The following is a 22867-nucleotide window of genomic DNA, read 5'->3' as shown; positions in this document are numbered from 1 at the left end:
TGTTAGATATATAGATATTCACGTTGAATTTTGATAAAAAAAATTTAGAAAAATTAGTCATTTTCGTTTATTTAATTAAAGACATATTGATCTCTAAAAATTTTTAAAATTCTAATGATCAATTTTTTCATATAAATAAATAATTTAATTTGAGAATTAATTTATTTAATAAAATAAAAATTTGGAGACTACTTAGGATATTACTTATAAATTTTAGTACCACTCCAAATAACTTTTTGGAAAAGTCTATGAGCCAGCAACTTTTGTGTTTTCTGTCCAGTACTTAACCATCAAAACAAAAGTGAGTAATCTCCCACTATTAAATGTAATCTCACACCATCAAAAATACTATTAATGACCAATTAATGGTTACAAAACACTAAAATTGCTGCCTCTAGCATCCCTCTATTCTTTATTTAAATCCGGAAGTGACATTTTAGCCATTGAGTTCAACATACACTAGTTGCTTGTTTAGTGATACTCTGAAATGGGTACACCAACAACATGGTTTGCTTCTGTGTTTTTCTTCTGGGTTCTAATAATTGAAAGCAGTTTGAGCGAAGGGTGCTTGAAGCAAGAAAAAGATGTTCTTTTATATATGAAAGGCCGTTTCAGCGACATGGAACCATACGCGTATCCAGATCTATCGCGTTTGCAAAAATGGGAGCCGTACATTAATTGGGTGGACGGCACTGATTGCTGTCAATGGAAAGGGGTTCGGTGTAACGCCATTACTGGCCGAGTCGCTACACTCACTCTTCTTGATCAAAATTATATTTATGATCAACCCAGTCACTTCAATTTCTCGGATTTTCTTGTTTTCGAAGATCTGAAAGCACTCTACATTGATGGAATCGATTGTTGTGTTGAAGATGCAGGTATATATTCAATTTGCATTCATCTTATTAGAGAATATTTTGGTAACTCCCTATAATATTATTCTATATTATTATTATTGTGGTGGAAACTCAAGTGCAATCGACTTCACGTGAAATTGATAGCTGAAAGTCATTAGATAAAAATTTAATCAAATCAGTCAAATCATCTAATTAACGACTTTCAGTTATCAACTTTACGTGAGGTTGCTTGTACTTGAATTTTCACCGATTATTATTAGGTGGTATCAACTTTTAGAGTCTATAGTCTATACTTAGTTTATATTTTCGTATTTCTTGTTTTCTATTTTTTTTAATTTTAAAAATACTAATAATATTTTAATTAGTTTGAGTAAATTTTTTATTCTTGTAATAAAATACACTTTTTTTATGGTCTTTACAAATATTTTTTTTAATTTTGATTTGGTATTTTTGTTTTTATTATTTGACTCTATGAAATACTGATGATACTGTAGATTAATGTTGACTTGATATATCTTGGCACATCATAATTTAAGGAAGAGTCTTTACAATGAAAAATGAAATAGATAGTTTTTAAATTTTAGTCATCATTATCCTAATTAATTTTCATTTGGCAGGAATACAAAGAAGGAAGTTAAGAAATTTAGAAGTCCTTGAGCTTGACTTTGAATCCAATGGTGCCTGTAAAATTGAGCATTGTTTTAGCGCTATCTCATCTCTCAAGTCTCTACGCTTAAATGTTGCTACTAAGGCTACCTTGACTGGTAAATCATTCCAAGGTGAAACCTATCCATACACAAAATTACTTGAATATACACACTCAATAGTTTCTATTCATATTTTGTTTCAATTAATAGAATGAAATTAAACATTAGGCCAGGGTTCCAATTAGTTTTGTAGTTGTTTACTTTGCACACATTATTTACTTTAGTCATATTATTCTTCTTTACTATCAGCTAGTTGGAAAAAGATTTCTTCCAAGTTGAGGAATCTGGAGCATCTTTACCTATCCTTACCATACTTACCTAATGAGATTCTGCCATCTATGAAGAAACTTACCTCTTTGAGAACTCTCAATTTGGCTGGAAATGGGTTAGACAATAAATTTAACTTTTCAGGTACGTACTATTTTCATTCTTAGCTTATTTGTGTTTGCAATAATTATTCAAAGTAAATTACTAATTTATCATTTAGGTACACAAAGTGCAATTTAAAAAAAAAATTCAAAAGAAGAAAAACTAAAATTTTAAAAACTGAATCGATCGTTAAATTAATAGAGTTAGAGGCTCAAAGATTTAAAAATTTAACTAGAGTTCAACTTAAATATAATAAAATATATTTATATATATTATATATATTTAAAAAAAAGTAAATTTTTTATGTTTATTATTTTAAACTAGCTGCACCAGTTTAACTAATTAACCAATTTTTACTTAGTTTAAACTAATTTGATGATCAATTTTTTATTAATCCAGTTTGAATTGACCGGTGTAGTGTGTGTTTGAATTAAAGTTTGCAAACAAAAATTTGTATAAAATTGATCTTACAAACTTGATTTTGATAAAAAGTGAGTTAGTGTTAACGTGATTTATGTTTGATAATTTTGTATAAAAATTGATTATAATAAAATGAACGTTGTTTGGATTACATTATTCAAAATTACGTTTAGACAAAAATTAATTGTAACACCCTACCACACAGAACCTTACGCTTAAGTCGTAAAGTAAAGGTGGCAAGGTATTACGACCTCTAAAAGAAATTTTAGGTACATAAATATAGTTGAAAGAAATCAAATCTAGGAGCCTTGAAGAATTAGCTAAACAAAATAAAAACGATAAACAGAAAATCGAGTCACACTCGCATGGATATTCATAAAACGGATAGGTAAGATCAAAAGAGAGCTGAAAACATATATATATATATATATATATATATATATCAGAGTTCCAAAACACAGATAGCAAGCTCCAGACTCGACCTGCCGGCCAGAGTATATAATTATATATTTATATACAACCAAAAATAAAACTCAAACCACAAAATAAACTCCTGTATCTCCAAGTCAACCTCTAGGAGGGACAAAACATAAAATATACGTGCGGAGATTCTATAAACATATATACATAGCCTAAAACAAAATATGACAGTCCAAAAGATAGTTCTTCACTTGTAAGGAGGGTCTCCAAACGCTCAACGAGGTGCCTCTCGACCTGCATTTGAAAAACAACAACATAGTATGAGGTGAGAACCAGAGGTTCTCAGCATGGTAAAGGTGTCCACATAGTTAATATAAAAGGTCTCGGGAGAGCCAGAGGCATTCTTAGAACTTCGACTCTCAGATTTCAGCTTAAGAATTCAACTAAACCAGAAATTAGGTAAGTTATCTAAGGTATTAAAGTTCTAAATCTAACTTTAACTTAACACTTCACTTTCTAACTCCTCCAATCCTCCGAGACACCGGTGGAACAACCCCCCTCACACCTCCGTCAAGAGGGATTTCTCAAAAAACATACACATACAATTCAAGCAAGGAAAACACAGATAGAGAAGCATTTACAGCAAGTAGAACAAGTAGCAGATAAGCAGAATTAAACAGTTAAGCAAACTAAAAGAATGCACACTCAAACAAAGCAAATAAATGCATATGATGTATGTCTGTCCTATGGATGATGAGTCTCATCTGTCGGTTATACAGCCAACCCGACATGTTCTGATAGTTAACCATTGGACAATCCCTCTGTGCATGCATCCCCAAGCTCAATAATATAGAATTCCATAGAGTCAAACTCCAAACTCAATAACATAATATTCCATGGAGTCAAACTCCAAGCTCAATAATATTCCATGGAGTCAAATTCCAAGCTCAAATATAATATTCAATATTAATATATATATATGCATGCCCATGGGGGAATCCGGGGAGTTAAAGTGCCTGGTCACATCTTGCGACAGAGGGTCAACAAACAGTCTCAAATACACAAGCCACATAATAATCTCTTTCCTTTTTAAAATAACACTTCAAATCAAAACTCCAATTCTTATAGAAATTTTGGCAGTATCTCCTTTAAAACTTGAATTTCTACCACCCTTCAAGGGTCCCAACTACCAAACCAAACACCTCTCAGTCATTCAAATCATTTCCAATAACAAATTATTTCAAAATCAAACAAATACCAATATTAAATCTTTTTCCAAAACCAACCAACTTTAACAGCAAATTATTAACAACAGCTAAACCACACATTTTCCATATACACAATTCGTCAATTATACATTCAGTTCATTCCTATCTTAAGATTTTCTAGCCTAAGTTTTTACGTGACATTAAACATTAATTATGAGAAACTAAAACCATACCTTCGTACGGAATCAAAATATTCGAAGCTCCGGAGAAACTTTCTGACCAAGCTATCGAAGAAGAAAATGTCTAGAATCGTCTGTGCTCCTAGAACTCCCGTTAGCAGAACTCAAGGGATAGAAGAGCTACGTCACCGTCAACTTCCACCGATCAAAAGTGATGCCAATGTGTAGAGAAGGAAGATACAGATACTTTTACCGGATTAACTTTTTTATTAGAGTTACGAATTGCAAAAAAATTAAAGCCGAAAATTTGTGGGAATTTAGATTCTCTCTCGGTTACGCTCTTCTCTCTCGCCGTTTTCTTTCCTTTTTTTTTTCTCTCGCATACGCTAATCATATATATATATTATATACACACGATTAATTAGTAAGCCGCCTTGGCTTCTTTATTGTATATATATATATATGCAACACAATGCATAATGATAGTAATAATAATATATATGTAACTTAATGCATAATTGAAGCCACCTTTTGTTTCCGTTCTTTATGATTAGTAATCATAATAATACTAGCAATAGTAATGATAATAATAATGATAATAATAATAATAATATAATTATAGCAATAATATATATGATTGAATGTATATGAGTTACTAATATAAATGATATTAGTAATTTAAAGATGAAAAATATTTGGTGAAGTATTAGTAAAGCTGAGCTCTCCAAAAAATACCGATATTTACTCATATCTTTGGATATCGAACTCGATAATAATATTATTATCTAAACTCTATTTTAAATTAAAATATCAATTACTCAAATTAAAATATACATATAAGTTTCATTACTTATAAATTATTAGAATTATAGCTTTAATTATGTAAAATATTTTATCATAATATATATGTATATATGAATTTGATTGAATTCAAATTATTATAAAATTAGTTCAATTACTGATAATAAAATAATTTTCTAAAAGTTAGGAATTCTAATTTTATAAAATAAATTATAACTTATTTATATTTATATTTTTAAAATTGAGGGTCGCTACATTAATAAAAAAACCCATAAATTTATATCATTCAAAACTTTATTATTTTAACACTCTTTTTTAAAAGAATTTAAATTTATATGTTGAAATTTAGGGATTTTTTTCCGAAATAAATAAAAAAAATTATTTCTTAAAACAAATTATTCCAACTTTAAATACGACGATACGTTTTGTTTTTTTTTTTTTTTAGTTTTAGGCAAATTCGTCGCACCCTCAACAAACTCTATTATTTTCATAGAGTTCGCTGCACCCCGGTGAACTTTATCCCGAGAGCATGGTTGGTGGAGAAGCGAGCTCAATACCATTATTTCATTCTTTTTCTTGGTTCTCATCTTGATATTTTTCTCTACAATGTCAATCAATGCGTTATTATCCATTCATTATGATGGTGAAATAGTGTATGCTAAAGAATGTTTTATCGTTTTTAAGTCCGGACAACCAATAATTACATACATGATACCGAAAGTCAACAGTCTAACAGAGTTGAAGAATTTGATATTGCGTTCCGTTGGATAGCAACACATGAAAAGGGAGAAAAAATTTATTACAGATATCCGATCGAAGCAGATGACAATTTATTTTATAAAAGGTATATTATAGTTATCTTTGTTATGTTGTTGTTATGGTTATTAGATCACGGTTCTTTTGTTTTGAATTAGGTATCGGTTGCGTGACGACGAGGACGTACATCTTATAAGGTCATGGCACAATCGATGGACAAATGTTCATCTGTTGGAATTATTCGTGTTTTTAGTTGAGTTGGGTGAACGAGGATCATCTGCGGATACGATTGATGATAGTTCATTAAGTGGAATTGTTAGAAGAAATATTAGAACGACGATGGTTGGTCTAAATATGCCAGCTGAAGGTAGTCAAGAGGGGTCAAACGCTGAACTTCCTAATGCTGACATGATGCAAGATAATGTTAAAAGTCATGAGGGTTCTGCTATTAGGGATCCGATGATGGATCCCTATGAAGTGAACCCCGATGACGGAGACGATGCTGGTGATGAACCAACGAAAATTCCTGACGAGGGTGACAAGGAAGAAGAGATAAATTACTACGGTGATACATAAATCACTCTGACACAGCCTGCCATTTTTCGACCATATGACTGGCCGGATCACTTCTCCAGGTTGAATCTAGATGCAGACTTTGGATTAGTCATTTACCCATGGAGGCCCCGAAGAGGATCCAACCAATGAGTTCGAGGTTGGACAACAATTTAAAACAAGGAAGAAAACATGCTGGCAGTTAAGAGGTACAACATCAGGAGGACTGTGGGGTATAAAATACTGGAGAATGACCAATTGAAGTATGATGTAAAGTGTATCTGGTTTGAGCTCGATTGCTCTTGGAACATACACATATCATATCGCCGAAAACAAGAAAATGGAAGGTTAGGAGATACAATGATCCTCATACTTGCATGCAAATATCCATGGGTCAAGACTATCGTAACTTGGATTCGAAGGTGATTGCTCAACACATATTCACCATGGTCAAAGCAGATCCAACAATTAGCATAAGAGTTCTGCAGGGAGGTATGGAGAATCACTTCGGTTACAAGGTGTCGTACAAAAAGGTTTAACTTGCAAAGCAGAGAGTCATTGCTAGGATATATGGCAATTGGGAGGAGTCATACAACGAGCTTGCTCGTTGGTTATTCGCTATGCAGATGTACTTAGCCGGTAAGATGCAATACATTCTGCTTAGTTATGTATAAAATCTCCATCTACATATGCTAACTGTTGATTGATATTCAGGTACTTTGGTGCAACTTGTGACACAGCCTTGGCCTGGTGCAATCGACACTGTCATGTTTCATCGGGTATTTTGGACGTTTTTACTATGCGTTGAGACTTTCAAGCATTGCAAGCCACTTATTTCCATCGATAGCACCTACTTATATGGTAAATACGGATGCACGTTACTCATGGCTATTTCTCAAGATGACAACATATTGCCTATTGCATTTTCCGTTATTGAGGGTGAGGCGAAGGAGGCTTGGTTATTTTTTCTTTCGTATTTGAGGCAGCATATGACACCACAACCCGGCGTCTTAGTGATTTCAGACAGGCACAAATCAATTGATGCTGCATTGAACACCGATGGAAGTTTATGGAAACTACCGCATGCCTTCAAACATTTTGTACAAGACACATTGCTGCCAACTTCATGAGTCACTTCAAAAACAAGGACTTGAAGACGATTCTGGTTAACGCAACATATTTGAAGTTGCAGCGGGAGTTCACTCATTATTTTGGTCGTCTGAGGGGCGAGAATGTTGCAATTACGAACTGCCTTGAAGAAATGCTTCGTTCACATTGGGCGCAGTATGGGGATGAGCGTCGTCGGTTTGGTCACATGACGATAAACATCTCGGAGTGCATTAATGCTGTCATGAAGGGTTCTCATAATTTGTCCATCAGTGCTCTTGTTAAGTCAAGTTATTTTCATTTAGGTGAACTCTTTGCTAGGAAGTGTGATTGTGGGTATTTTCAGGCTCTTCATGTTCCTTGCCGTCACGTTCTTGCAGCTTGCTCTCATGCACGACTTGATTAGAAGTGGTACGTACATCCCGTGTATCACATGGAGTCGGTCTTTAATGTTTACAGATCATAATTTCGACCGATTGGTCACGAGGATGACTGGCCATCCTATGACGGGCTCGTATTCGGCCTAACCTTAGGAGAGCAGTGGAATACGGTGATAGGCCCAAGAGAGTAGTAAACTAACGCAACCACCCAAATTGCGCTGACTATGCTCCGTGGCATGACACATCTGGAGGTACAGCCATGCCAACATAGCCGAGTCCCATGATAACCTGCCACATCTGTCAAGATCCCCTACCAAGGGCACCCACCTAATGTGTACCTGAGAGTCAGATGCGTTTGAAAATAGGCCCGATTACCTGCATGATATACCCTCTAGTGTAGCACAACAGGCGGTCCTCGATCGCATCCTCCTCCAGATCTCCGCAAACGGTGTTCTAAAACCAGTTAAGTTTGACAATCCACTTGGTCTGTGACTCTCTATCCTCTGGGTCCAGAACAACACCCAGTAGCTGCTGGCAGAAGTCCTCAATGAACCAACCATCATGGTGTTGCATGCTCCCACCCACCGATGCATCCACTTACATGATCACCATCGACCATAAGTCCCAATTGGTACACCACATCTTGTAAGGTGATAGTCATCTCCCCGCATGGCAGATGAAACGTATGAGACTCAGGTCTCCAACTCTCAATCAACGCTGACGCCAATGGCCAATCATACTCGAACTCCACCATGTACGCCACATACTCAAATTTAGCTCGTCTGAGATATGGCCTAATCTGCTCAGGCGAGTGTCTCATAGAGTTTCATCTCGTGCGTAAGATCAGAGGCGCCTACCAAACAAAATAAACAAGTTCAAAAAAATAAGGTCAACAAATAAAATTAGAAATTCACCTTTTATTATAATATAATAAATAAGAGTGATAAAAGTGTACCACTCGATCAAGTCTGCCTGCTATATGCTCAGCCTGATTTAGTCTATATAGAGTATGCTCGTACTCCAATAACTACTGCTCTATCACTACACTCTAATAAAATAAAATAAATTGAATTTAGTTTCTTTCACATTAACTAAATTTTTATCAGATATATTTAAACTAATTGTCTATTTTACATCTTAATCATTTCATAAATTTACTAATTAATATGTACTATAACTAACTGCATGATCATAACTAACTATGTAAACATACTAATTTATCAATCCACTGATAATTTAATCAAACTAGCTACTTATACATATTTCAATCTAACTACATATTTAACTAATTTACATCTAAATTACAAAAAAAGCGCATACTAACCTAGAACTGACGATAGAGTAGACAAAAAATTTTACATGTATTGGAAGACAAAAAATTTAACAGAGAAGATAATAAAAGAATGACAAATGACTATGGAAAAAAGAAGATTTGGGAGAGAAAATCTGAAAACGACAAAATAAAGGTCCCACGAGTTTATATAGTGTGACGAACTCAGGGTAAAGTTTGCTGGGGTGCGACAAACTTCAATAAATTATGAAATTCGACGGAAATTGTCTAAAACTACAAAAAAAAATAATTAACGTATCGTGGTATTTAAAGTTAAAATAATTTGTTTTAGGAAATAATATTTTTTTTATTTCAAAAAAAATCCTAAAATTTAGTATTCTTTTAGTTTTAATTTTTTAATACTCCTTTTTAATATTCTTTCTGTATTTAATTATATCTTTCTAATAGAATTTATATTATAAAAATTCACAATAATAAACAAAATATATACTAATTTAAGAAAACACATCACCACTCGTAAATATTAATTTCATATACGAGACGCTATCGAGATTAGATGGATTTTTATTGTTGTGATGTGTTATATATTGTATATACTATATAATAAGTTAATTATCCATACAATTAATGTATGAAATAAATTTTCTTTTACAATTTGAATTTGGAAATTGAATTTTTTTTTAAAACTATAACATTCTATATATTTAGGAAAAGTATAGGGTACCAACATATTATTTGCCAACTTCTGCCAACTCTTATTTATAATTATATTTCATGGAAGTGTGTTCGTGGATGTGTTTAATAATTAATATATTTTAAATACATATATAAAGAGACACATCCAGAAAATATATCTATAAAGACACTTCTATTAAATACAGCTATAAAAAAGACATTTTTATTAGACACATCCACGAACACACTTTCATAAAACACAATTATAAATAAGAGTTGGCAGAAGTTGGCAGATATGTTGTTGGTAACGTAGCGGAACCGATATATTTATTACGTTTTATAAAATCTTATTGTAATTAGATTGCCAAAATAATAAAAAACTGCATAACCAAAAAGGTAGAAACCCACATAATAGAGATCAGAAGAAAAGAAGAGAGATGAGAGGCCGACAATTTCTTAAACTAAAATTAGTGGGTGTCTATTTAAAAAGGTTAAAGAAAATGAGTAGAAGAAAAGTACTAAAAGATTTAGTAAAAAGTTAACAAAACAATTTATTCAATCACTTAAATTTTTTTTAATATTATTAGTGGATGATTGGTTAATACTTAATAGGCATTTTGGTGCTTATAAATTCACATTTTTTAGTGTAAATTTAAAATTAAATTTTTATTCATAGTTGTAATAAAAATAAAAAAGAAAAAAAACGAAAAACGTAAGTGATTTTAAAATTTAAAATAAATAATATGTACTAGTTAGGTAGTTTATTATTTTGGACAGGTGGTGGAGAGCAATTTTGCATAATCTCAAATTAGAAGACCCCTTTGTGGAAATAATATAAAGAAGGGACTTCAATTCAATGTGTTTGTCAACTAATACTAGAAAAACAATATGTATAATTTGTCTATTTATTTTTCAGATTTAGCTTCGAAGTTCACCAATCTGGAGGTACTTGACTTAGGTTTCAACCATTTCAATGAGACAGAAGAGATATTCTCCTCTCTCAGTGTTCTATCATCTCTCAAGTCATTAACTTTGCGAGGCTGCGAACTAACTTCCATATCATATACTAGTAATAATAATAATAATGACGTCATTTATATCTTTTTTTTTTCTTTTTAATAGGTAACTTCTTTTTATACTGAATTATTTGTAGGTTTGTCACAGTTACACTCCTTAAAGTTCCTTGATGTATTATCTCCTCTCGGTTTGAACATAAGTTTTCCCACCATATCACCCCAAGGTTTGTATGCACCGAAAGGAATAATCAAAATTGTAAGAGTAAATTTTTTTTTTCCGTTCTTAATTATTTATTTAATGGACAATGTGTTTTTTATCAATTATAAAAATATAAATATATTTTTAATTATTTTTTTTATTTGTTCAATCAGGTCACATAGCAACGTATCAAGTAACATGTCCAAACAAACTCACGTAAACATGTTACTTGACACATCAGTATATGACATACGGTTAACGATTCCGAATTGAACAAATAAAAAAATAGTTGGAGACTGAATTGTGTTTTTATAATTAATAGAGTAAGTATTATTCATTGAATAAGTGGTTAAGAACCGAAAAAGACTTTTACTCAAATGGTAATGTTTTGTCTATATCATCATCGTGATGTCTTTTCAGGCACAAAATTTTCAAGCAGCTTGAAGACCCTTTATTTCAATCCCAAGAACGTAGATGCAAATATCTTACGTTCATTAAAAGCTTTCCCATCTCTTACAATGCTTGAAATTAGTGAGAGCAACTTCGACGAAAATGTTACAGCTGGAGGCAAGTATACGTTAGCTACTTGTTGAAGTTTAATGCTATCATTAATTAGTTATTATATTAAAGATATAGGATCTTACCATGATCAAATTAATCTATTCTTATATATATAGATTTTGCTGAGCTAAGGAACCTAGAGCACTTGGTCTTGGACGCCTGTTTCAATCTGCAAAATGAGTTTTTCAAAAGCATTGGAGCCTTGACTTCTCTAAAAACTTTATCTGTGAACTCTGATATACAAGGCTTCCTACCAGAAGCAGGTAAAAATACAATTTTAAGCATTACAAAATTTCCAACTTTTAAAGTATGTAATATCTAATTAAACACCCAAGATGTTTAAAAACTTTTAGGCAAAACACTTTATTCTCCGACACATTTTAATGTTTTAGAAATTCTCGAGAATTATACTCATTAGATAATGTGATCTTTTTGTAAGTTTGAGAGGGGGTTAAAGGACCAATTCATCTGATGGAGTAATTTTCGAAAAGTTCTAGAATAATGAAAATGTGTCGAGGATTAAAGTATCCAATACGAGTACCCGATTTAGGTGTTTATATTATCCACAAGTCTCCTTGTTATCCTTTCCTTTTGTTTATAACATATTTTTTCCCACCAAATAATTTCATGTTTCAGATTGGTCTAATCTCAAGGAACTGCAGGAGTTAAATATAAGTTATAATGAGTTTGAAGGACCACTTCCCTCATCTTTTGTGAACATGACATCACTTCAGAAGTTAGATTTTTCTGGAGGCAATCAATTCAGTGGGAATCCAGCTTACAACCTTGCAAGCCTTACATCACTTGAATATCTTGATTTCACAGGAAATCTATTTCAAATCCCAGCATCCTTTTCTTTCTTTGCCAATCATTCTTACCTAAAATTTGTTTATGGCAATGGTAGTAACATCATACCTGAACCACACCCTTCTTCTCAAACTTGGGTCCCAAGGTTCCAATTACAAGAACTCGTTTTGCCAGCAACAACCCAGAAAAGCATCATTCCTTTTCCTAACTTTCTTCTAAGCCAAACTGAATTAACCATTGTTGATATTACTGGATGGAAATTGACAGGGGAATTCCCAAACTGGTTGTTGGTAAACAACACAAAAATGATTGACTTTTCTTTAGGGAACAATTTCTTCACAAGTCATGTGAAGTTTCCATCACATGCTATTCCCAACATTCAGAGAATTGATGTGTCTGAAAATGTGATATCAGGTCAGATCCTAGGTAACAATGTCAGTTCAATCTTCCCAAAGTTAAATATTCTGAACATGTCAGGCAATACAATCAGTGGTTCACTTCCTTATGAGTTTGTTCTAATGAAGTCTCTGGTTGGCTTGGATCTATCTGATAATGATTTGTCAGGTGAAATTTCATCAAATATACCAACAAGTTCTTTGATTAGATTGTTGAAGCTATCAAAGAACAAATTCACTGGAAAGGTTACTTCTTTGTTAGCACTCAAAAACTTGGCATACTTGTGTTTGGATAGAAACTTCTTTTCTGGTGAAATTCCAAGTTCTTTATTCTCTGATACACCACTACTTTCCTATGTGGATCTAAGCAATAACAACTTTGTTGGAAAGCTTCCAAGGCTAGCTTTTAATTCCTCAATGTTGAATGAAGTTTCTATGTACAATAATCATCTTGAAGGAAACATTCCAAATGAATTTGGACGGGAACTATATGCTTTAGATCTCTCAGGAAACAACTTCACTGGGCCGGTTCCATCTTTCAAGCATTCTGTTTTGTCAGTAATCTTTCTGAGTGACAATAGATTAACCACTTTGCCAAGAAGAATGTTCGGTGATAACAATGATGTGGTAATATTGGATCTTAGCAATAATGAAATATCTGGAACCATTGAAGACATCATAAGCATCATTGGTGTTCTAAATATTCTTATCTTGAAAGGTAACAAACTTGTAGGAAACATACCCAATGAATTGTGCAATGTTACTAGTGTGTTATCAATTATAGATTTCTCTCATAATAGTCTTTCTGGTCCAATACCTAAATGTCTTGGAAATATAAGTTTTGATAGTCCAAATTTTTTCCTGCTGAAGTGGCCTAATGTATTGGATCAAGTCATATATCCGCCGTCGATTGTGCTTCGTCGAGTAAACTTCACGACGAAAAGCAGAACATACAATTACCAAGGGACAATCTTTGCTTATATGAGTGGCGTGGACTTGTCGAACAACAAATTCGAAGGAAACATTCCGGCCGAACTAGGAAACATGACAGGGATCAGAGCAATAAACTTGTCTTACAATGACTTAACAGGACATATCCCATCTACACTTTCCAAATTGAAAGACATAGAGAGTTTGGATCTTTCTTTCAACAAATTGAGTGGCAATATTCCTTCACAGTTCACAGAGTTAACCTCCTTAGAAGTGTTCAGTGTGGCATACAACAACCTTTCAGGTGCAACTCCGGATAGGAATGGACAATTCATAACCTTTGATGAGAGCAGTTATGAAGGCAACCCTTATCTTTGTGGACCACCTTTGAGAAATCCTTGTGCTGATCATAGTGGACAACCAACTTTGCCTTCACCAAGTGTGGAGGGAGACAGAGACAATGGTTTCATGGACATGTATGTTTTCTATATTAGCATGGCAGTGTCTTGGACAATGGTGGTGTTGGTGATGGTGGCGGTTTTCTATATAAATCCTTATTGGCGACGGATTTGGTTTTATTTCATTCAAGTTGTCATTGACACCTGCTACTATTTTGTCATTGATTATTTTCCAAGGTTGTATTTATGATGGGCCTGTAAATTAGTTTGCTAAATGTATGTCTTCTCAAACTTCAATGTAATTAGAACTTCCATGTTATATTTCAATATTTGCACTTTTCAGTTAGTAAGTACCATTTGCTGCTATCTATTAAGAAAGGAATTTAAGGTGCACTTCATTGGAATGGTAAAACAAATTAAGAGTTAACCATAAAAATGTTCCCGAAATACTAATTTGTGGACAAAAATAATTAAATTTTTGTTAACTACATTCTCAAAATATTTTAAAACAGGGTAAAAGTATCAATTGTGAAGAATTGTCATTTCTACTAATAAAATTAAAAACGATTGATATAAGTCATATGACAAATGAAAATATTTAGTGATTTTTGTAAGATTGACAGGACACAATTATATAGTCCAATAATTTAGAGATAGTTCTACGTTGAACAAAATAAGAAATGAAGAATTATGAGAATAAACTCATAAATATAATGTCTGAAGATTTTGGATTATACGTAGTATCTTTTTATCTTATATGCTCTCATATGGTTCTTCCATTGAACCAAACTTTACTCTTGTGGTAGCAATTCATCCAACATGACACCGCCAGTAATCAACAATTGGTGAAAGTTTTCATTGAAAAGTAATTTGTTTGACTTTTATAAAGCGGAATTATTTAGTATTTATGAAAATTGTGTCTAATTTACCTAAAAGTAGAAATAGAATAAGGTGAGACCCATTTTTTAATGTTTAAATTGTATGAGTGAAATTTAGATACCGTAAAAGATATCTTTTATAAAATATAAATGTCTAAAAATTATTGTTTATTTATTTTTAATGCAAATTAATTTATTTAATTTATCAGCTCAAGCCGTAAAGCGAATCAAATTGCTATTTAATTTATTTAAGTCGTCAAAAAAAACATACCAACTTGTTCGGCAAGTTGGATACCGGACGGTTCGGGTTAGGACCCTGAGGTCAACGCTTGGGATGGTGGAAAGGCTCGTCTGGTCGTGGTCTCCTGGTCCCGGGTGTGCGAGGTTCCGAGCACTTCGCATGGAGAGGGGGGGTGCCACCTGCAAAGACACTCCGACGCTCTTGTCAGAATATGTGCAGGCGGAAAGGGGGTGATGTAAGAATGTCACGTACCTCGGGGGGAGAGCCAGTCTCCCCCTTATATACATGTCAGAAGTGGGCCCCTCAAGTGGATAGGCCCATACCCTCAAGGACGCTGTCCCACAGCTGTGTGCAAGCCGTACGGGACGCGTGTCCGGGTCGGGTGGAGGGCGCGTTGCTGGGCCGGAGGGAACTCGGGTCGGGTTGACCCGCGTGAAATTGGGCCAGGCCGTAACAGTGCCCCCGACGCGTCAGCGATGGCCGTGAGGGCCATTGGCGGCGCGTGATGTCTTCGTTCGTACGTTGTCGTCGTGTCGGCTGATCGTGGGAGAGACGCGTCTCTTGTGCGCGTGTCTCTTGGTCTGCTGTGGCATCCATTTGCCGTTTCGTTCTCCGCGCTGGGCATTTAATGCTCATAATGATTCGAAAAAACCCGCGCGCAAAGACTATTTTGCCCCTGCTTTCTTTCGCGCTTCTGGCGGTGGTTTTTAAACAGTTTTCTCCCTATCCATCTCCCACTCTTACTATTTCCAACTCCTTCTTTCCATAACATCCAAAGCTTCCAGTGCGAACTCCCTCCTGCTTCAACTTTCGGTCCAAGTTTCTTTCATCATTCCAGGTAATTTTTTGGTCTCTTTCCTTTGGTATCTGTGTTATGTCTTGCTGCTGTGCGATTGCTGCTTGCGTTTGTTGCATGGCTAGTTTATTTTTGCCGAAAGGTTTTTCAATGTTGGGGTAGGTGAGTTAGGGGAGGGGTACCATTCTAGGATAGGTTTTTGGGTGGTTTATGTGGTAGGCGTAGTTTTTAGCCGTGTTTGGTCACGATTGAGTTGAAAAGGCGTAGTTTCTGAGTTTTTTCGGGCTCCCGACCTCATAGACTAACGGAGTGGTACCCCGCTGTAGGTATGCCTCGCGTTGTCTCTCGGTCTTCTGGATCTGGTGCGGCTTACGACCCGTATGCTTGGGTGACCGACGATATAAGGAGCTCACCCAACCAGATGGACTTGGAGGAGTTGACCGAGTTCCGGCAAGCCGGCTACTTGTGTGGGGGGACTGACGAAGAGGCCAACTACGAGGCCATTGTTCCTGCCCCCCATGAGCGTATTTATGAGCTCAATTTTCACTCCCCGCGTGTCCCCGATTGGATCTGGTTTTATAAGTCCATGTTCACGCAAGTTGGCGTTCGGATACCGTTCTCCGAGTTTCAAATGGCGCTGCTGAACCGGATATCCGTCCCCTCGTCTCAGCTTCATCCGAACAGCTGGGCTTCGATCCGCTGCTTCGAAATGGTCTGCGAGTACTTGGAGCTGCCGGTGTCGGTGGACGTTTTTCTCTTTTATTTCAGCCTTACCAACCCCTCCAAACAGGGGAAGGCGAGAAAAGGGTTTCTTTCTTTCCGTTCTGCCCAGGGTAGGAGGATTTTTGGCCTTTTTGAGGACTCCTACCATGGTTTTAAAGATAAGTACTTCAAGGTTCGTCCCGTCAAGGGTCGTCATCCCTTCTGGTTGTCGTTAGAGGGGGAGCGCCTTATCCAGACTTACTGGAGTTTTGGCGCGGGGTCGAATCCTTTCATCAAAGTGACGTACAAAAGGTTGTCGGCTGTAGATAAGCAGATAGCCGACGTCCTATTTGCTATCTTTGAAAAGAACCCCGTGAACCCACATCTTCTTATGGGTGAACGGGAGGCCGCCAGGAGCTATATTCGTGAGTTGTCTTCTTTGTTTGCCTATGTTTCTTTGTCGTTGTTTTTCTTTTTCCGATCTAACGATTAACGTGCCTGTTGTTTGTTGCAATGGAAATGTCTGCCACCGTGACCGGTCTTGAGAATCTGATGAAGACCTTTTTTGAGGCAAGTGACGACGAGAATGCCGAAGAGAAGGACGTCGGTAAGTCGGGGGGTCCTTCAGGGGAGAAGGAGAATCAGGCTGCGCCTTCTTCCCGGGATACCGAAACGTCGGGAAAACAGGCCGTAGGGGGTCAGGCTTCCCCTACCCGCGAGGAAGGGTCCGCTGATGGGCACGTGACTCTCACCCCTCATCCGGATAGTGACGTGGAGCTTATCCATACTCCCAAGAAGCGAAAGATGTCTTCCATCCCGGAAGGGGCCCTTACCATAATGGAGAGGAACTTTGATGCTACCAAATTCATTGACTCCCAACTGATACCCAGGACAGAGGAGCATTTTCACGAGACCGAACTGTCCGGGCAGGCGAGGTGGATGTATCGCACCTTGCTTCGTGGGGCCGTGATAGCTCGGAAGGCCGAATTCGAGTTATCCGGTATGGAGGCGCTTCGGAGGAAGCTTGGGTCCTCTGTTAAGGCGAACAATGACTTTAAGGCTCAAGTTGAACTCCTCCAGGGTCAGCTGTCCGAGATGGGGGGAAAGCTTAGCGCTGCTGAGGAGAAGTCGTCGTTTGTTGCGGAGAGGTTGAAGGCGTCCGATGAGACCGTGGCCCGGCTTCTTGAGCGCGAGATGACATTGGAGGGTCAGCTGAACGCCGCTCAGGGTCGGGTTGTCGCCTTGGAAAAAGAGCGGGAGCAGGCCATCTCGGAGGCGAAGGCCGCTAAAGCCGAGGCCGCTAAAGCCGAGGCCGCTGAGCTTAAGAAGAAGCTTAAGGTGACCAAGGAGCAAGGGAAGAATGCTATCTCGATGACCGAAGATGCCCTGAAGGCTCAGCTGAGGATCGCAGCTCCTGATTTTGACACGTCGTCAATTGGCGTTTTCAAGACTATCCAGGACGGAAAGATTGTTGACATGCCGAGGAAGTGAAGTCTTGTAACTTAGGATATTTTGTAATGCATTTGCTGAACAACTTGTTGTTCGTTCTTTATTTTGACTCTTTATAAGTTATACTTATTTGGTCGTTTGGCCGGGTTGTCGTTTACTGTATTTGTTGTTATTTCTCTTGGGGGGCTCGCGCCCGTTTTCCCGTTTTGTGATGGTTATGGCTTGGATTGCCGTGGTCGTGTTGTCGTCGCAGTTAGCTTTGGCCGTAATTAAGATGGCCCCCGGGGTGATCAGTCCCGGTCTGCCGTTTTAAGACGCGCTCGTGTGCGTCGCACGTAGGGAAGAAGTAAAAAAGTAGACAAGTAGACAAGCATGAGTAAAAAGCAAATTAACCAAGTACGAGTTAATCGTTAGCCAAGCAATTTAACCAATATGGTGAATATTTGACAAGATAAAAAGGTAGATTGTCATGTGAACAAAGCGGGTATTTACTTATTTCTTTAAGTTCTCAGTTCGGCGAATCGTCTGGTCATGGGTAGAACCTTCTTAGGCTACCCGCATTCCATGTTCTGGGTACTTCCTTGCCGTCGAGTCTTTCGAGCTTGTAAGCACCTTTGCCGAGTACCTCCCTTACCCTGTAGGGTCCTTCCCAGTTTACCGCCAGCTTGCCTTCCCCAGGGGTCGGGACGCCGATGTCGTTGCGTCGCAGGACGAGGTCCCTTTCCTCGAAATCTCGTTTGAGGACTTTTGCGTTGTAACGCAGGGCTATTCTTTGTTTCAGCGCCGTTTCTGTTAGGTGAGCTATCTCCCTCGTTTCCTCAATCAGGTCTTTCTCGACCGCTTCGCTCATGCCCGCGAGCAGTAGTCGGGGGCTCGGTTCGCCGATTTCGACTGGTATCACCGCATCGACCCCGTATGTTAGGCGAAAGGGAGTTTCTCCCGTAGCGCTTTGCTCGGTTGTCCGGTAAGACCATAAGACAGAGGAGAGTTCGTCAGCCCAGCTTCCTTTCTTATTGTCTAGGCGCTTCTTTAGACCAAGAAGGACGACTTTGTTTGCGGCCTCTACCTGCCCGTTTGTTTGGGGATGTTCTACCGAGGAGAACTTTTGCTTTATTCCTAGGCCAGAGAGGAACTCCATGAACTTCTTGTCTGTGAACTGGGTCCCGTTGTTCGAGATAACGACTTCCGGGATACCGAAGCGGGTTATCACCTGCTTCCACATGAACTTCCGACAGTTGGAGGACGATATCGTAGCCAGCGGTTCAGCCTCCACCCATTTGGTGTAGTAGTCGATGGCGACAATGAGGTATTTGACTTGTCCTGGGCCGACCGGGAAAGGCCCCAGGAGGTCGACTCCCCATTGTGCGAAAGGTCGAGTAGTCGTCAGAGAATTTAGTTCGGAGGCTGGCGCCCTGTGGAAGTTGGCGTTTTGTTGACACTTTGTGCATTTTCTGACAAATTCCTTTGAGTCCTTCATCATTGTCGGCCAGTAATATCCTGCTCGGATGAGCTTCCTTGCTAGGGCTTTGCCCCCGATGTGGTGTCCGCAACACCCCTCATGGACTTCTCTAAGCACGTAGTCCATTTGGTTGGGGTGCAAACACTTCAATAGGGGCTGGCTGAGTCCCTTTTTGAATAGTTGTCCCTGTATGATTGCATATCTGGCCGCCTCCCTTCTTAAAGCTTTGGCTGCTTTCTCATCTTCGGGCAACTTGCCGAGTTCTAGGAAGTTGGTGATGGGGTCCAGCCATGAGGGGCTCGACTTTGTCAAGTGGAGGGCGACCGTTGGTTCTTTCACCATGCTTTGGATGAGCGACCGGTTACCCGATCCTGGCTTTGTGCTCGCCAGCTTCGACAGGAGGTCTGCCCGTGTGTTCCTTTCTCTTGGAACGTGCTGGACGATGACCTCCTGGAACTGGCTTGTCATTTTCTTAACCTTTTCCAAGTATTTTTGGAGGAGGGGATCCCGGGCTTGGTAGCTTCCATTTACCTGCGAGGTGACGACTTGGGAGTCGCTGCATACTTCGACCTTCGTCGCCCCGACTTCCCGAGCTAGCATTAGTCCACCCAAGAGAGCCTCATATTCTGCTTGGTTGTTCGACACTGGGAACTCGAACTTGGTTGATTGCTCATAGATGACCCCTGCTGGGCTTTCTAGGATGACCCCTGCTCCTCCGGACGTTTGGTTGGAGGCCCCGTCCACATGAAGCCTCCACCGCGTGCCCGTTTCTTCGGGAGGGTCCCCTGTTACCTCAACCAAAAAGTCTGCCATTGCCTGGGCTTTGATTGCATGTCGGGGCTCATACTGTAGGTCATATTGTGAGAGCTCGATGGCCCAGGTCATCATCCTACCAGCCAAGTCAGGTTTTTGCAGTACTTGTCGAATCGCCTGATCCGTCCTCACGACTATACGATGGCTCTGGAAGTATTGTCTTAACCTTCGGGAGGACGCTAGGAGCGCTAGCGCCAGTCTTTCCAGCTTGCTGTACCTCAGCTCTGATCCCTGGAGTGCCCTGCTCACGAAGTAAACGGGCCGTTGGGTCTTCGCTTCTTCTGTAACGAGGACTGCGGCAAGCGCTTCCTCGGTTACTGACAGGTAGAGATAGAGCGGTTCTCCGGCCCTGGGTTTCCCGAGAACTGGTGGTGCTGCCAAGATCTCCTTGAAGTGGTTGAATGACTCTTCGCATGCTGGGGTCCATTCGAACGTCATTCCCTTTCTCATTAGATTGAAGAAGGGTAGGGCTTTTGCTGCCGATGCGCCGAGGAAACGGGATAAAGCCGTCAATCTTCCGGCAAGTCTCTGGACGTCTTTGATGCAACCCGGACTCTTCATCTGAAGGACCGCCTGGCACTTCTCGGGATTGGCTTCCACTCCTCTTTGAGTGATCATGAAACCCAGGAACTTTCCGGCCTCCATGGCGAATGCGCATTTGAGCGGATTAAGCCTCATGCCGTGTTGCCGGAGGGACGAGAAAACGCCGTTAAGGTCGCTCAGGAGATCGTCGGGTCGTGCGGTCTTTGCGAGTATGTCATCCACATAGACTTCTACTGTTTTGCCCATGAGTTCGCTGAATATCTTATTCATCAACCTTTGGTATGTGGCTCCAGCATTTTTTAAACCAAAGGGCATTACCTTGTAACAATAGATGCCCCTGGCGTTATGAACGCCGTTTTTTCCTCGTCGGGTCGGTGCATCGGTATCTGATTGTACCTTGAGTAGGCATCCATGAAGCTTAGATATCTGTACCCCGCCGCTGCGTCGACGAGTGCATCAATATTAGGCAGGGGGTAGCAGTCCTTGGGACAAGCCTTGTTGAGGTCAGAGTAGTCCACACACATTCTCCATCTTCCATTGTATTTTTTAACCAGAACTACATTCGACAACCAAGTCGAGTAGTCCAGTTCCCGGATGAACCCCGCTTCTAGGAGGCCGGCCGTTTGCTTGGCCACCTCTTCCGCCCTTTCCTGCGACATTTTTCTCCTTCTCTGGGCCACTGGTTTGGCTCGTGCCTTTACGGCCAGGTGATGCGACATGAGCTGGGGATCTATCCCGGGCATGTCAGCAGGTGTCCAGGCAAAGAGGTCGGCATTGGCCCTGATCATTTTCATCAAGGGCTCCTTTATCTCGTGGGGGAGGTTTCTGTTTATGAATGTGAATTTATCATCCTCCTCGCCGACTCTGAACTTTTCCAAGTCTCCTTCTGGCTCCGGTCTGGGTTTGTCGTCTACTCTGGCATCCAGGTCGGCCAGGAAGACCCCTGACGCTTCTTTGGATTTTTTTCTGAGAGAAAGGCTGGCGTGGTCGCAAGCGATCGCCATTTCCAAGTTGCCCCTGAGGGATCCCACGGATCCGTCATCGGTGATGAACTTCATTACCAGTAGTTTCGTACTGATATCTGCCCCCAGGTCGTTAATGGTCTTTCTCCCCAGGATGATATTATAAGCCGTCGAATCTCTTAATATTACAAAGTCTGCCATGACTGTTCTCCGTCTTTGCCCTTGTCCCACAGAGGTCGGGAGTGTGATGATTCCGTCCGGCTTGATGAAGTGGTCTCCTAACCCCACCACACCGTGCTGGTGGGTTGTCAGGTCGGAGTCTTTCAATCCCAGGGCATCGAAAACGTTTCGGAACATGATATTTGAGTCTGCCCCCGTGTCTACCAGGATTCGTTTGACGAGGCCAGTTCCAACCCTAGCCGTGATGACCATGGGCGGACTTTCCGGCACCTCGTCGAACCATTGGTCCTCCGGGTCGAAAGAGATAGGTGGGAGACCCTTAAGATTTCTAACGGGTGAGGTGGAGACCGCTAGGACCTTGGCATCTTTCTTCTGCGCCGATTTCGACCTCGGGGCGGTATTCCTGGCCGTCACCACGTTTACCACCGTGAGACCGTGGTCGTCAGCCTCTGGTTCTTGTCGTCGCCTCGTTGGTCGGGATCTGTCTTCGTTGTCGTGGTCCCGGTTGCGTCTCCTTGGTTCCCTTATAAGGTGGGAGAAGTCGGCGAGTTTGCCGTCCCTGATAGCTTGCTCGAGGGCGTCCTTTAGGTCAAAACAGTCTTGGGTCTTGTGCCCGTAACCCTTGTGATACTCGCAGTAGAGGTTCTTGTTTCCTCCCGTCCTGTCCTTCAGTGGTCGGGGTTTCGATAGTATCCCCTTTTCTGCTATCTGTTGGTAAATTTCAGTGATCGATGCCGTGAGGGGGGTGTAGTTGGTGAACTTCCCAACTCGGGGGAACGGTTTGGGTGGTTTACTCGGACCACCGTCCTTGGCGTG

The 22867-nt window shown here is 39.3% G+C and overlaps 1 protein-coding gene across 3 annotated transcripts; it reads left to right on the top strand.

Annotated features, from left to right (window-relative positions):
• Window positions 1–439: 439 nt before the first annotated feature.
• On the top strand, window positions 440–14378 carry LOC112744006 (cuscuta receptor 1). Of its 3 annotated transcripts, XM_025793465.3 has the most exons (9): window positions 440–878; window positions 1475–1636; window positions 1814–1975; window positions 10639–10791; window positions 10876–10962; window positions 11358–11504; window positions 11615–11761; window positions 12135–13418; window positions 13571–14378. In XM_025793465.3, the coding sequence occupies exons 1-9, from the start codon at window positions 488–490 to the stop codon at window positions 13576–13578; spliced, it is 2541 nt and encodes an 846-aa protein (XP_025649250.1). In that variant the 5' UTR covers window positions 440–487; the 3' UTR covers window positions 13579–14378. The 3 variants fall into 3 exon arrangements, with proteins under 3 accessions (XP_025649250.1, XP_072070957.1, XP_025649249.1); XM_072214856.1 differs by having other exon boundaries at window positions 441–878; window positions 1475–1621; window positions 12135–14378; XM_025793464.3 differs by having other exon boundaries at window positions 441–878; window positions 12135–14378.
• The last annotated feature ends 8489 nt before the right edge of the window (window positions 14379–22867 follow it).

The sequence above is a fragment of the Arachis hypogaea genome, chromosome 14 (assembly GCF_003086295.3).
Source record: "Arachis hypogaea cultivar Tifrunner chromosome 14, arahy.Tifrunner.gnm2.J5K5, whole genome shotgun sequence".
Lineage (NCBI taxonomy): Eukaryota > Viridiplantae > Streptophyta > Magnoliopsida > Fabales > Fabaceae > Arachis > Arachis hypogaea.
Note: the sequence above shows the minus strand (reverse complement) of the source record. Positions and strands in the feature narration are given on the sequence as shown.

Coding starts and splice junctions, on each gene's coding strand:
- LOC112744006 (XM_025793464.3), top strand. CDS start 488: ATGGGTACACCAACAACATGGTTTGCTTCTGTGTTTTTCTTCTGGGTT. Junction 879..1,474: donor TTGTTGTGTTGAAGATGCAG/GTATATATTCAA, acceptor TTCATTTGGCAG/GAATACAAAGAAGGAAGTTA. Junction 10,963..11,357: donor TCCCACCATATCACCCCAAG/GTTTGTATGCAC, acceptor ATGTCTTTTCAG/GCACAAAATTTTCAAGCAGC.